This window comes from Phocoena phocoena, chromosome 11 (assembly GCF_963924675.1).
Source record: "Phocoena phocoena chromosome 11, mPhoPho1.1, whole genome shotgun sequence".
Classification (NCBI taxonomy): domain Eukaryota; kingdom Metazoa; phylum Chordata; class Mammalia; order Artiodactyla; family Phocoenidae; genus Phocoena; species Phocoena phocoena.
The window spans coordinates 38,428,360-38,444,771 of record NC_089229.1 but is presented as its reverse complement, the minus strand read 5'-3'; the positions used below and the strand labels follow the sequence as shown (position 1 = coordinate 38,444,771).

Below are 16,412 nucleotides of genomic sequence, written 5' to 3'. Positions count from 1 at the left end.
GGATGGTGCTTAAAAGCCAGTGCTCTGGAATCAAAATTGCCAAGTTCGAATTCTGCCTCTGACACTTACCAGCTTACCTCTCTACAACCTTAGTCTCATTATCTGTAAAATGACAATAATATTATTATCTACTTCACAGGGTTCTTGTTAGAATTAAATGAAATAATCTATCTAAAATTTCTTAGCATGGTCTCTATCACAAATGAATTTTATATATGATCAATACCACTCCACTAATGCAGGGGACCTCTTCATTTCCTTCAGAAATGATTACTCCATCAGACTTCACTGCGATTGACAAGCTAACACCTACGCCAGGTTTGGAATGTGAGGTATGACTGAGTCATCTCTTCAGCTGTTTGTCATTTCCTTATTGTGTCTATTCATGTTTCTGTATCACTTATCCAGATGCTATTAAACTTCTTTTGGTATGCTCTCTAGTCTTTCTTTGCTAAATTAAATAAGCATTACATTTTAGCAATTTTATTTCCTTAACTGTCAGATATTTCTTAGTAATTAGACTCTGGTCACACTAAGAAAAACAAATAAAATGCAAATGAAGTCTTAAGGATGATTCCTTAATAGTAGTAATTGTGTGATAGGTGTAATAATAATTACGTGTGATAATTTAATACTTTTATTTATTGATTTATTTATTGGATAATTTATTAACTTAATAATAATTATGTTTCTTTAATAATTCTTTAATAATAACAATTCTTTATAATAATAAAGAGCATATTGTGGGCTTCTCTTCGGGCATTCAAAAATATTTATTAAGCAGCTGCTATATGCCGGGCACTGTGCAAGATGACAAATATATACTAGTAAGCAAAAAAAGATAAGGTCATTGAATCCCAGAGCTAGTAATTGTCTTGGCTGAAACTTGAGAAATTATCTCCTTACTCCAAATATGCTACTTGTTCTGATAAACCAATGATTTATTCAACCAATTTTTATTTAGCACTATTTCTGGCTAGGAACTATTCAGGTACCATAAATAAAGCAATATAAAAGCAGGCAAATTTCCTGCTTTTATGGAGTTTACATTTTATTGGATTCTGAAGCAGCCAATAAGCAAAATAAATTACCAAGTTATGTAAAACGCTAGAGATTGCTGCTCAGGAGAAAAATAAAACTATTTTCAATGAAATGATCCTCACTGAACCTCACTGAGAAAGTGACTGTTACTTTAGAGCAGAAAATCTGAAGAAGTGAAAGAGTGAACCACGCAAAGAACCAGGGCAACAGCATTCCAGGCAGAGGGGCCAACCAAGTGCAAAGGCCCTGAGCTGAGAATGTACCTAACATCTTAAAACAATAAAAGAATAGCAAGGAGTAAAATAGTATGGAGTAAAATAGTAGGAAGTAAATTAGATTATGTAATAATAGTAGGAAATAAACTAGATTATGTAAGGCCTTGTGGATGATTGTGAAGACTGTGGCTTTCATTCTAAATGACACAGGAAGAGAAAAGGGAGATTTCTGAGCAGAGGAATTATATCATCTGATCTGTTTCAGGATCATTTTAGCTGCTGTGTTGAGAGTACGGTGTAAAGAGACAATAGAACCAGTTAGGAGGCTATTGCAGGAGTTTAGGCAAGAGACTGATGGTGATCTGGACCAGGTGATAGCATTGGAGATGGTGAGAAATGTCTGGGTTCTGGATCTGTTCTGAAGGTAGAGGCTACAGAAATTACTGAAGAATTAGATGTGAGGTGTGAATGAAAAAGAGGCATTAAGGATTCTAAGAGTTTTGCCTTGAACAACTGAAGTTTAAAGTGGGCATTGATCAGGATGGGGAAACTGTGGGAAGTGAAGGTCTGGGGTGGGTAGAGTCAGGAGTTCAGTTTTGCCACGTAAAGATTAAGATTCCTCTTAGACATCAAAAAGCTATGGGTACACAGATCTGGTGAACACAAGTGGAGTTTAGGGTAGAAATCAAGTTAAGATGAAATTTTTGTAATTCTCAGTGGATGAAGGGTATTTAAAATTGTGGGATTAGATGAGATCACAAAGGGATTGAGTGAAGACAGGGAAGAGAGAAGGGCCACTACAACTTCAACAGATTGAGAAACAATGACAAACATGCAAAGGATATTAACCACTGAGCTAGGAGAAAATGGAGGAGATTGTAGGTGATCTGGAAGCCAAGAAAAGAAAATATTAAGCAAGATGGAGTAATAAGCTATACTAAATATGTTAACAGGTCAACCAGATGAGGTCTGAGAATTGATCATTGAATTTAGCAATGTGGAGTTCATTGGTGACCTTGTTAAAGATTCTTTCAGTAGAGTGGAAGGTATAGATTCTTTAGGTGGTTTAGGTGTTGTTTAGGCGTTTCAGTTTTCCTCTATCTCCTTTCATTTTCTGGGAGTTGATACAACTTATACACAGAAAATTTTGCGAGACTGAACTTGACTATTTGCCTACTTTTGGCTTTTAAATTGAGAAGTCCTCTCTTAATAGTCTCACTATTTAGAAAACTATTTACCCTCTCTTATTCTTGTTTTTTATCATGTATAACACTGGAATGATATAAACTGACCCACAAAATTCAGGGAGAATTAAATGAAAAAAGCTACTTTATTAGTGCATGATATATAATAGGTGCTAAATAGATGTTAATTTTTCTTCCTCCATCCCCTGAGATGCAGTATAGAGTAGTAGTTAAGAGCCCTGGTCTTCAGAGCAACAATGCCTGAATTTAAGTTCTGACTCTACTAGCTGTGAAACTCAGGGCAAGTTAATTTGACCTTAAACCTGATTTTCTATCTGAGAAATAGGGAAAAATATTAGCTCCTACCTCAGAGGGTGTTTTTGCGGGAATAAAATAGACTAATTAGAACAACGTCTGGAGCGTAATAAGTGTTATATTATTTATCATTGCTATAGTTATTACTATAATTTATATAGAATGTAATTTATAAAAAAATCTACCACTTATTTATTTTTTTATTTATTTATCTAGAAGTCTGTGAGCTATATATAAAAAGTAATTTATGATTCTACCCAGGTGCTGTCAAACTGATATCACATTTGAGTTTTAATGGAATATATGGATAATATTAAGTTGTAATTTTTTTAAAACTGACCTCAACAGAAGTCTTAATCATATACTAGCTTTATACAACATAATACGAAAGGTTGACTGCCACTGTATAAGTCTGCTTGCAAAGCACTAATCTAGGCAATTTAGGACAAGACTTCAGTTTGCTCAGAAGTTGGGTATCTGGACAATTCTGATAGTCAAATCAATATTAAGGTAAAGTTTAAATGAAGTTCATACTGAATATTTCAGAGAGGATACCTCAACAAAAAGCTGTAGTGAGATTTTAGTTGTTCATCTTTCAAAAGCTTTTGTATTTAGGAAATGTACACTATAAGCAATGTGAATGGGAAACTTAAAACATTAGTTGAAAATGGAAAAATATGCATTAATTTTCTTTTTTATTAACAGCCTCAAGAATTTGATCCTGTTTATAATTGTACCCAATATATATGCCTTGATATGGAATGGAAATTGTACAACTGGTCTCTTAATTGCCCAAAGGACATAGAAATGCCTGACTGTGGTTTCCGGGGAAGAGCTGTTCAAGTGAACAGAGATATTTGCTGCCCTGAGTGGGAATGTCCGTGTAAGTCTGCATTCCTTACATGGCAATGAATTTTTAATCGGGGGAGATTATTATTTTTTTTTGAAGCAATCACCTCATCAAGACAAAGTTATTGTTGAACTTTCTTCATTTGATTTATGATTTTGATTCCCAGTAACTTTTAGAGTTGCTTTTTGTCAAACATAAGGAGACTAATTTAAAAGATGTTTTTAAAGGAGCAGTTATTACTGTAATACAAATAATTAGTTAATAGACTAAATCTACTCTCTACCACTTTTTAGGTCGGTGTTCCATGTTGTCAGAGCTCAGCATTATTACATTTGATGGAAATAATGCAGCATTGTATAGTATGGCTTCTTATATCTTAGTAAGAATTCCTGGAGAAGTTATAGTTGCTCATATTGAAAAATGTTCCATGAATCAGGTAAGTCATAATCTGTTCTTTTGTCATTTCTTCATAAATCTAGTAGCAGAAGTATGTTGCAACATTAGGTATTCCCAGAGTAAGAAAGGACTCAACAACTCACTGAGGTTTATCTTCTGGTACTTAAAACAAAACGTGTTTCATGTGAATATATTTAGAGGCATATAGTATTAATCCAAATAGTGTTTTTAAAAGTCAAGTAATGTATTTTTTTTAAATGTTTTTTCTTTCAGAATGGAAACTCATTTAAAAAGCTAGTGAGTATCTGCAAAATGTCTAGTGAATTACTTATGTTTATTGCTAAAATTATGTTTAACTACATAAAGTTGCAATTTTCTTTCAAATTAAGGCTTCCTCTGGAAGAATCTCTGCACTTTGTTTTAAGAAGTTAAATTTGACCACACCTCTACATAACGTACTTGTCAATCGGGCAGCAAGAAAGGTAGGAACACAAAGTAAAGCATATCCTCATAATGGATGAAATTGAGAAATTCCATAAGCACAGTTATTTCCAAAAAGAGGGGAAATTAAACACATCAGTGGAATTTCATTGCTATGATGTCTAATCATTCTTTTCATGGACAGTTGAAAATGTGTTTCATACTGTTATATGTCTCCTACCATAACATGCCAACTGTTGCAAATGTTTCTCCCCTTTTGAGGTTAACTGAAACAGCCATGTTAAACATGCTACAGCTCTCTTGGATCATATGAGTGGCCAAGCTTCTTAGTGTCAGAGTTAATGTTTAGTGTTTCAGATTAGACAAAGTGGAAATGATGTGAAAGAGAGGATCCTAAGGTTGCAAAGGGTAGCAGCCAAGAACACCCGAAGGAAGACTACTGAGAGAAAAACAGAGGGAAAGAGTAGTTTTGAAATGTTGACACCATTAACTGATAGCTTAAAAAAATGAAGGAATATTTAAATTTGTTGAAATGAACTGAAGAAGAGCAATGCACCATTAAAAAGTTGGAAAGGAGCCATTTGATTTTACAGGAAAAACCTTTATCCAAAGGAATTATATTTACCAAATAGGAGTGAGTTATAAGCTGGATGCTTCACTCAGGTCTACATGGTCTCTCAAAAACATAAAAAAAAAAATTTATAAAGATTTTGCTCAAAATGGCTGAGATGTTATATGCTTTCTGGAAATAATTCTGTTAGCACAGGCCATACATTCTAGACTGGAAACAGTGTTAAAGCAAGCCTAAAATGCAGTAAGATATCAGAAAGTTTAACTTTAAGTCAAACTTAAAATATATGAATGTGTTACTTTTTTGGACATGAGAATTTCTATATATACCTTTGATTTTAATGAGGTTGGTATATTAACAGGAAGTGGGTGGGAAATTAAACTCAAACCTGGTCCGTGCTGTTGTTGTGAACATTTGGTTGGAAGGGCTTATTTTTGGCCTCAGCTGAACTGATGGCTGGTCATGTATTCAGTTGAAAACTTGTTAACTTAAAAAATCATTTAGTGAGTTTATGTGATAAAATGACACAGGTCCTGATCTCAAGTAACTTGCAGTTGTGTGTGGGGTGCATAAATGTCATTATCTGCCAATTAAAAGGCAGTAGGAGCTATAGTGATAGAGTGATGACCAAGATATCATGGAAACAGAGATACAGGTCATTGAAAAATGCAGTTTATAGGAGGGTCAAGTGGATATTTTTGGAGGAGGTGACACCTAAGATAAATGTTAAAGAATGAGTAGAAATTAACCAGGCAAAGAAGGCTGTTTCAGCTTGAGGGTGGCAAGAGGAGGAAGATATAAAGATGAGAAATTGGATGGTTAGTCAGATAGAACTCTGAGAAATTTACTGCTAGTTACAGCTCATGGTTCCATGTCATCATTGTTATTTAAAGCACTGTTTTCAAAGTAAAAATCCTTGGATTCCTTATATTAGTATTACCAAGAAAACGTGTTAAAAATATAAGATCTAGGATCCAATCCAAACCTTGGAAGTAGAATTTCTGGTAATCTTAATCTTTACCAAGCTTCACAGATGGTTATTATGAACATTATAATTAAACAAACACTGATTTAGAAGATCAAATAGAGGACCCAGATTAAAGAAAACATCCTGAAAAAAACTTTATTATCTTTAATTTATATTAGGAGGTAATGGTATAATCAACATATATTGGGGGAAACATAAAAAAGCATATATAACTTAGAAGAAAGTTAGGTTTTGAAGAAAATAAAGGGCAATGAGGTTAGAACAAATATTGACTATAGCAAGACAGCAAAAGAACAATAAAAGAACTTAGGAGTTGTGAGAAACTGTGGCAGCAGCAGAGAAGTAGCTTTTTAAGCATTTAAAAATAGTTTACGTTAAATCAGAAGAAATGGAATAATCTGAATTTTCCTAATTTTTATGAGTGTATATTAAAACATAAACATTGTTCTAATAGGTGTAAATGCATTATGTAATTTTAGGTAGAAGTGGATTCTATTGCTGTACCTTTGCCTTTTTCAAATCAAGATCTGTCCATAGAGGATTCTGGTTCAGTGTATGTGATTACTACTCCAGCTGGACTAATCATAAAATGGGCTCATCTTACAGGGATCATAGACATTCATTTTGGCTCTCAATTTAACTTGTCATCCTACACAGAAGGACTTTGTGGTGAGCACTGCTTTTCAAATCTCTATTTCTTCTTTTTTTTTTCTGTTCACATTACACCGTCTTGACCCCTCTTGCCCCATTTTTTGGGTTGGAGAAGTGATGTTAACTTTCAGTTCCCCATGTGAATAGTGAAGGAAGCAATGTCTTTCCGTAAATGGACTTAGAAGCAAGAAATAACAGTTCAACTTGGGTATTTTATGGAAATATATGCTTACCACTGTTTCTACAATACTGTTTGTATTCCTACTAGCTCATCTTTATTACGCATTAATGAAGTGTCAGGCATTATTTTACATACTTTAACTCATTTAATTCTAACAGTAGCCTCAATAAGTAGGCACTAGTGTTAATTTATAAGTGATAAAAATTAGGCATAGAATGATTAAAGACTTAAATAACTTTGTTTCTTATTTTTTTAAGTTTGAAATCAAAGAAAATTTAGTTAAGTCATCTTGAAAGTTATATACAGGGAACACAGTGTTCTGAATATTAGTCCCAGTTTTCTTAGGAAGTGTAAAGCCTAGACGTACCTTTACACTTAGGTTCCATAAGTGTAACCTAAGTGTAAAGGTACATCTTACACTTCCTTATCACAATATGTTACATAGATACATAGTGATAAGCCAAAGGAAACAAATTAGAAATATCTCTAGGTACATAACAAAATAAAAAGAACAATTCTGGCTCTGGTGTCTGCCAGAGCTATCCCGTTTACAGATGGTTAAGTGAACATCAGTTTCCTTATCTTTAAAATGGGAATAGTAAAATCTACCTTCAAAATTGTTGTTAGAATTGAATGTGAAAGTTAACGTAAAACACTTAACACATTGCTTAATACAGTCAATAAATATTAGCTTAGTACAAATACATCTATTTTAAACTCACTAAATATTAATTGAGTAAAAGTTAATGGATCAGCTTCTGAGTGTCTGGCATTATGCTTGGTGCTGACAACTCAAAACAAATAGACCAAGTCCTTGCTCTCAACAAATTATATGAGATACCCAAATTTCTTCTTCAAAAATGTAAAGCATTTAGTGGAAAGTTTGGCTAAAATGGTTTACAATTTCCTTGCCTGTTTAGAGCATGCTAAACACAGCACAGACTTCTGTGGTGACTTAGGTTATCATTGTGGAAATAGTTATTGTATATACATGGTATTGGGTATACATAATAACCCAATAGATATTATTGAGTAATAACTCAGGGATTTGGAGAATGCATATTTTCTCTTCTGATTTATCACTTCTGTGTGCTATAACTTCTGCTTGATTTTCATGTTTGTTTGGTTCTTTTCCTCTACTGTCAGCTCATGCTTTTATGGAGACAGTCTGCTAACTGGATTCTTAACTAGTCACTATAGAGAAGGGGCTAGGGTCACCTTTTTGCTAACAAGGGTCACCCCCTAAACTTCCTGACCTCCACAATGGGAGAGCGGTGGTTTGTTAAAAGGAAATCAGGGTGCTGGCTGATTGAGTTGTAGTGGACAAGAGTGTGACCCAAACTGAGTATGGACACCAGAATGGGAGGTCTATATTGACAACTTGTTCTCCATAGCACTGTGAAGTCACAGGAGTGGTGGCTAGAGTTGCAATGAAAACATATTTTTACTACCAATACCTCTTCCCAGAAGAGTTTAGACTTTAAACATAGCTGCTTTACAGTATAGCTCACTTAGCTTGAGCTTTATTTATTTATTTGTACTGTACTCAGTCTCCTGTATATTTACAAGTGTGGGGCAACTATGGCAGCAGAAACCTTTATTGATCTTGTTATAACTGCTTGAGGATTAAGATTTGATACCTGAAAAAAATGTTTAACTCGTATCTTTTATAGCTAGGAGCCTTGGGAATTAAGAAAAAATTATGTCTTAAAGTAGGGTGGGATTCAGGTAAGGTATGATCAGGGTCCTAGGCCCATTTCTCTGTACTTCCCTTGGCTTTTCACTTCACTAGATAAAAAGTAAGCTCTGTCCTCAGTTTGGCTTCCCTGAAGGAAGCTAGAGGCTATAGCAGGTCACAGCATCACAGCCATCAATCGGCCATGTCATTGCAAGGAAGAGAGATTGTCTATGTCCTAGAATTCCCCAGGTCAAATCCTGAGCTTAACAATGGTTGTTCTAATGTTGAACAAATCTGTGTGTCTAAGTGACTGCCACAAGCTGACTGGTTTATGCCTGGATTACCTGTAACAGTTGTTAATGAAAGGGAGTAAGGCTTACCTTTATGCTTACCAGGGCCCTCTGCTGGAGTGGCGTCATGTGCTAGGTAATGGGGCAGAGATAGTTCCTGAAGAGAAAAATTTAATGTTTTCAGGCAGGGTTTTCCTGGGGGAATAGATGCTTAGGAGGCAATCACAAAATGTCTACTATTCTGGGGAATACCCTGTCAGATTTAAGAACTAGTTCTTAAATTATGAGATAGTGGTAATAGTGGAAGAGTGTAGGGACAGAATCAATCTCCTCTTTCTTCTTCTATGATCTTTCAACATATCTTGACTTCTAGGATTATAATTTCTTTCTTATCTGGTTAAGACAGTTCTATACTATTTTATCAAAGAATCAGACACATAATTAAAAAAAAATCAATCAATGTTAAAGTCAAAGGACATAAATTTGGTGCCTGATTCAGTAAATAATTTATTCATTTTAAATCAGTTATTGAGATGATTTACTTCTGCTGCCTATATTTGGTTTAAGGGAAAAAAATTTTTCCTTCTAAATGTCACACATCTTTTTAGGAACTTGCAATGAAGATCCAGATGATGATCTAAGGATGCAAAATGGCACAATCATTACGAATATGGAAGACATAGAATTATTTATTGAGAGCTGGGAAATTGAGAAATCATTTGAAGTAACAACGAGGAGGCCTTTTAGAAATTGTACTGAGCACGACTGCAGTCACTGCATTGAGTTATTAAATAGAAGAGTTTTCATCCCATGCCATAATGAAGTAAGTTGAAAGCAACCATAAATCAGAACTGTCATGTTAGACATGTTGAGAGGAAAAGCCAATAACTTCTTGTTCTTGCCGTGATGTTCTTCTACTGAGAATAGTATATCCCCAAACGTCCTCTCAGTACGCTTTGGAATTCAAAATCATTTACTGTTTATTGACTTATAGAACAGGAAGGATAATTATCTTTTTCCCCCCATGTTTTTTTTTCTGAACTATATCTACAGCTTTCAAGAAAAGTGAAATTTTGTCCTATGAATAAATGCCTCTAGGAGAAAGAGATGAATGCCATTTGATAACCCAGTATAGAAACCAAGACAGTGAGGCTTTAATCAATTCCTGGCCTCTTAGGAGAACAATTTAATTGTTCTTTATTAGTCTCTAACTTTCTGACTTTAGGTGACTAGTAGATATTTTAAATAATCTGCATCGTTAAAAAAAGATCTGTTGTTAGAGACAAAAGACAGACAAATACAGCATTTCGTGTATCATTAAATGAAAAGTTAGTGAGATCAAGTACCTACTAGGCACTGTGTTAAACTCCTATGATACAAAGATGAGTAAGACCCTCTCCTTGCTCTCGAAGAGTCTAGAAGGAAGGCAAGTCTGTGAACAGATTAATCAACATATACAATATGGAGATGCATAGGCACCCAAGTCGGGAGAAGACTTCCCAGGGTTTCAGACATCTTAATTATTTAGAAGGATGAGTTTGCCAGGAGAGAAGAGGGAGGAAGGGAGACCTAGGCCAAGAAAACAGTATGACAAGAGCAGGGTTGCTGGAAAAGGCCATGTTAGGAAAACACTGAAATAGCTTAGTGCAAGACTTACGGAGGGGCGAAGTCTGGGAAGGAGAGTGAGTGAATTGTCAAAGCAGAAGGAGTTCACTCTAGGACTTTCTGTGTTCGGCCATCAAGCGTAGACGCCATAGTTCTCAGCCTGCCCTCTATGAGTTCTCTGAGGGAAAAGACAAAGGATATGAAGTCATGGGATAAAAATGGTGTATCTTTCTGGAGCTTCAGTTTTGCTCAGAGATTTGCAACAAAGTAAGTTTTAAATGTTTACATTTTAAAATGCATGCATATAAAAATGAAAAAAAAATCAAATACTTTTTAACTCATTTCAGTGTCATTGTAATCTCTTTTTAAAGCATAAGGACCTTCAAAAATTGCATTTTTAACTGGTAACTTAGAAGGTTGATTACATCAGGAAACTTTTCAGCTTGACTATTCAAGGCATAGTGAGGCAACATAGGGTACCATTTAGTCTATGATAGCTCCAGCTTTCCCTTAGGTTCCTCCCAGTGAATCTGATGGCAAAAGGAAGGAATGCTTGACATTTCGTTTTTCCGCTTCTAATCTTCATCCTCATTTGCAAATCTCCACATAGCAGGCAGATGATCTTTTGAAAATGGAAACACAATTGGATTATTTCTCTACCTAAAATCCTTCGGTGTCTTTCACTTACCCTTAGAATACGCTCTAAATTTATCAGGGCTTATAATTTCCTCTGTGCTTTGGCCTGCCTACTTTTCCAGCTTCCTCTTGTGCTACACTTTTCTTACTGGCTAAGCTCCAGGCATTCCAGTCTCCTTTCAACTGTTGCACTATTGCAAATGGGCTTTTATGCTTGGAGTGTCCTAAGCTAGAATACTTCCCTCCTCTGATCTATTTTAGCATGGTGACTCCTCTTGATTCAACACATAGGCTTTAACTATGAGATCCACAAGGCAGAGAACAGGTCTGTTTTAGTCACCTTTATATTCCTCATGAATAGTACGGTGCCTGATAAGTAGTTAGGTGCTCAATAAACCGTGAAAGGATGCATAAGTGAATGGAGGATACAGGAGAATCAGCTTTTGTGGGTTCAGTAGAGAAGGGTTACAATTATTTTTATATTGGAAAAATTAAGTCATGTGGGACTTCAAGGCAAAAATACCCAGAAAAAATTTGAAGCTATTCTAGATCTCAGAGGAGACCAGTTGAAGCCAGAGGTCAAGTTTGGGGAGTTATTAGTATATGGAGTTTTAAAAAATAACAGTAACTCATGTATGATGTGCCAGAGTCTGCTCTCTATACTTTCCATATATTAGCTCACAGCAATCTAAAGTAGTAGTAGGTTTATTATTAACTCTATTTAACTTATGAAGAAACCAAGGTGAAGATGTAAATGCCCAAGATGGCGGTAGAAACTGTGGGAATGGGTGAGCCCAGGAAGAGCGTTTGTAGTGAGTAGACAGGGCGATCAAGGAAGGGGTCTAGACAAATACTCAGAATGAATCAGGAAGAGGAGACAGCAATGAACAGATGGAAAGGCACCAGTGTGGTGCTCTCAAAGTCAAGGGAGAGGCTTTTAAGACACAGAGGCCGTGCATGGCATCATACGCCTCTGAGAGGTTGGCGAGGGTTTAGAATATCAGGGTGTTCCCTGGATTTGACAAGTAGGGGGCTCTTGTTGATCATAGCAAGTATTCCATGAAAAGTAAAATGGTTGGAAACTGAGGAGATTCAACAGAGGAGACTAAAAAGGAAGTAATATCTTAGTTTTTATAGATATGGACCTTGAAGAAAAAATGATAGGATATGAAAAATATTAAGTATTTTTATCTGACACTTTGACCTGTGTCCAAATTTAACATCTGAATGTAGTTGCTTAGTATGTTTGCTGAATAAATGAGCAGAGAAAAATTGGAGTGAATGTTGTTTCAAGTTAAATTATTTAGATTTCAGGTATCTCTAGATCAAAATGAAACATAATCTGTAGAAAAAATGAGTTTCTAATTAAGTTGAGGCATGACAAATTATATAACTTATTTGACTAATGTTCAATATTAGTACACAATTTTTTGAGAAGCATTTATAACCTCATTTAATGGGCAGTGCCATGTATCATTACAGAAAGCTTTAGGAGTTTCCAGTTTTATCTGTAATAGATCAAAGTCTTATTCAGTATATAGAAAACATGATTGTAACCCAAAATGTAATATCAGAAATAGGTTTTTGCTAGATCCACGTACTCTGTTTCTTTTCCATCTTTATAAGATAGATTTATGTACATTAGTACAGACAATATTTATCTTATCTAAAACTGTGTGTTTAAAAAATTATAAATTCAGAAGTGACATCTAATATTACGAAGCTTTGAAAATCTAAGGTCAAAGAGGAACTATAATGAATATTAACTTGCTACCTTTTGATTCTCCAGATAGTTTAGTCTAGCTTAGGGCCTTCAGAGAAATAAAACAACATAACTTATCCCAAGGCACAATGTATCTCTAGGTTTCACCACAAGACTTTTGTGAAAAGATGTGGATCAATTACACCTATTTTTGGAACTATGAATGTGATGCCCTTTCTGCATATGTGGCTCTATGTAACAAGTTTGACATTTGCATTCCATGGAGAACACCTGATTACTGCTGTAAGTAGTACACTTCAAACAATATTTTCCAACACTCAAATAACAGTCCAGTTTTTTGCATTTACTTCTTTCTTTTCCTTTACAGCACAAAATAATTTTTTAAAATTCATTTATTTATTTATTTTTGGCTGTGTTGGGACTTCATTGCTGCACGCGTGCTTTTCTCTAGTTGCGGCGAGCGGGGGCTACTCTTCGTGGCGGTGCGTGGGCTTCTCATTGCAGTGGCTTCTCTTGTTGCGGAGCATGGGTTCTAGGCATGTGGGCTTCAGTAGTTGTGTGGCTCGTGGGCTCTAGAGCACAGGCTCAGTAGTTGTGGCACACGGGCTTAGTTGCTCCACGGCATGTGGGATCTTCCCGGACCAGGGATCGAACCTGTGTCCCCTGCATTGGCAGGCGGACTCTTAACCACTGCGCCACCAGGGAAGTCCACAAAATAATTTTGTAAGAATAAAACGAATGTAAGTGTAACCTATAGTTAGGTCTCCCACTTAAGCAGCTTCTGTTTTTATCCTGGTCTAAATTTAAAGCAAGGGTGGGGGTCGTGGAGTAGGAAGACCTTGAACTCACCTCCTCCAACAGACGTACCAAAATTACAGTTACTTACAGGGAAACCATCTATGAGAATGACCTGAACACTAGCAGAAAAGATATTCCACAGCAAAAGTCATAAAGAAGGAACAACACCAAGATGGGTAGGAAGGGCAGAGATGCGGTATAGTCAGGACCCACACCCTTTGGTCAGTGACCTATAAACAGGAGGTATATCACAATTGTAGAAGTCCTTCCTAAGAAGTGAGGGGTCCAAGCCCCACATTGTCCTCCCCAGCCTAAAAGTCCTGCACCAGGAAGATGAGTCCTCAGAACTTCTGGCTTTGAAAACCAGTAGGGCTTATGTTTGGGAGAACTGGAGGGCTATAGGAAACAGACTCTGCTCTTAAAGGGCGTGCACAAATTCTCCCATGCTCCAAGTCCCAGGGCAGAGGAAGTAGTTTGAAAGGTCACTGGGTCAGAACCACTTGCTGATCTTGGAGAGCCCACTGGAGAGGCAGGAGGCAACTGAGACTCGCCCTGGGGATGGAGATGCTGGAGGCATCCATTTTTGGGAGCTTATTCTATTGCAATAACACTGGCGCTGGCAAAAGACTGTTTTGGGATCCTCCCACTAGCCTATTAGTTCCAAGGGATTCTCTGCCCTCCAGTGGGTCAGCACCAGCTGCAAGCCCTCCAGGCTGTGCAGACAGCCATGCAGAAAGCCTGCTCCACCCTCCAGGGGCCCCTAGTCACTGCGGCATTGCAGCTAACCAGGCCAGGGGCCAGCCCTGCCTACCAGCGCACCCACATTAGTTGGCACTGCCACAACAGAAGCGTGCACACAGCCTACATAGGGGGCACTCCTAGAGCATGCAGCTCTGGTGACTAGAGAGGAGTGTGCCCTCATAACAAAAACCAGAGCAAGACACCAAAGAAAAGAAAATTACAGGCCAGTACCACTGAGGAACATAGATAACAAAAGTCCTCAACAAAACATTAGTAAACTGAATTCAGCAACACATTAAAAGGATCATATGTCATGATGAAGTGCGATTTATCCCAGGGATGCCAATGATGGTTCAGTATCTGCCAGTCAGTCAGTGTGATAAACCACATTACCAAATTGAAGAATATAAATCATTTCAATAGGTGCAAAAACAGTTTCTGACAAAATTCAGCATCCACTTATGATAAAAATCTCTCAATAAAGTGGGTACAGAGGGAGCATACCTCAATATAATAAAGACCACATATAAGAAAACTACAGCCAACATCATACTCAGTAGTGAAAAGCTAAAGGATTTCCTCTAAGATCAGGAAAAAACAAGGACACCCACTCTCACCACTTTTATTCAGCATAGTATCAGAAGTCCTAGGCACAGCAGTCAGACAAGAAAAAGAGATAAAGGTGTCCAAATTGGAAAGGAACAGATGACATAATACTATACATAGAGATCCTAAAGACACCACCAAAATCTATTAGAACTAATAAATGAATTCAGTAAAGTTGCAGGGTACAAAATTAATATACATAAATCTGTTGTGTTTCTGTACACTAATAACAAACTACTAGAAAGAGAAATTAAGAAAACAATCCCACTTACAGCTGTATCAAAAATAACAAAATACCTAGGAATAAATCTAACCAAAGAAGTAAAAGACTTGTACTTGGAAAACTATAAGACATTGATAAGAGAAATTGAAGATGACATAAACAAATGGAAACATGCCATGCTCATGGATTGGAAGAATTAATATTGTTAAAATTATCATTTACCCAAAATCTAGAGATTCAATGCTAACCCTATCAAAGTACCTAAGAAATTTTTTACAGGACTAGAACAAATAATTCTAAAATTGTATGGAAACACAAAAGACCTCAAATAGCCAAAGTAATCTTGAGAAAGAAAAAGCTGGACATATCACCTTCCCTGATTTCAAACTATACTACAAGCTATAGTAATCAGAATAGTATGCTACTGGCACAAAAACAGACACATAGATCAACAGAACAGAATAAAGAGCCCAGAAATAAAACCACACTTACATGGTCAATTAACCTATGACAGGAAGCAAGATGTATTTGGGGAAAGAAAGCCTCTTCAATAAATGGTGTTGGTGAAACTGGACAGCAGCATGCAAAAGAATCAAACTGGACTACTTTCTCAAACCATATACAAAAATAAACTCAAAACAACTAAAGACTTAAATGTAGGCTGTGAAACCATAAAATTAGACAAAAATATAGGCAGTATGCTTTTTTGACATCATCAGTCTTAGCAATATTTTTTTGAATATGTCTCCTCAGGCAAGGGAAATAAAAACAAAAATAAACAATGGGACTAAATGAAACTAAAAAGCTTTTGCACAGCAAAGGAAACTATCAACAAAATGGAAATGCATCTTAGTGAATGGGAGAAGATGTTTGCAAAATATATGTCTGCTAAGGGGTTAATAACCAAAATATCCAAAATACTCATATAATTCAACATCAAAAAACAAACAACCCAATTAAAAAACGTGTAGCATATCTAAATAGACATTTTTTCCAAAGAAGGCATACAGGTGACCAACAGACACATGAAAAGGTGCTCAATATCACTAACCATCAGAGGAATATAAATCAAAACCACAATGACATACCACCTCACACCTGTCAGAAAGGCTGTCATCAAAAAGACAAAAATAACAAGTGTTGGTGAGGGTGTGGAGAAAAGGCAACCCTCCTGCACTGTTTGTGGGTTTGTAAACTGGTACAGCCACTATTGAAAATAGTATGGAGTTTCCTCAAAAAACTAGAAATAGCATATGGTCCAGAAATTTCACTTTTGAGT

At 36.2% G+C, this 16,412-nt stretch overlaps 1 protein-coding gene across 1 annotated transcript in view; it reads left to right on the top strand.

Moving 5' to 3' along the window:
- OTOGL (otogelin like) overlaps window positions 1-16,412 on the top strand; it is a 148,126-nt gene that overhangs the window by 108,520 nt on the left and 23,194 nt on the right. The window contains 8 exon segments of the mRNA XM_065887244.1: window positions 265-332; window positions 3,461-3,638; window positions 3,899-4,041; window positions 4,275-4,298; window positions 4,391-4,483; window positions 6,481-6,670; window positions 9,410-9,624; window positions 12,906-13,047. Of these exon segments, the coding sequence (XP_065743316.1) occupies window positions 265-332; window positions 3,461-3,638; window positions 3,899-4,041; window positions 4,275-4,298; window positions 4,391-4,483; window positions 6,481-6,670; window positions 9,410-9,624; window positions 12,906-13,047 (1,053 nt within the window).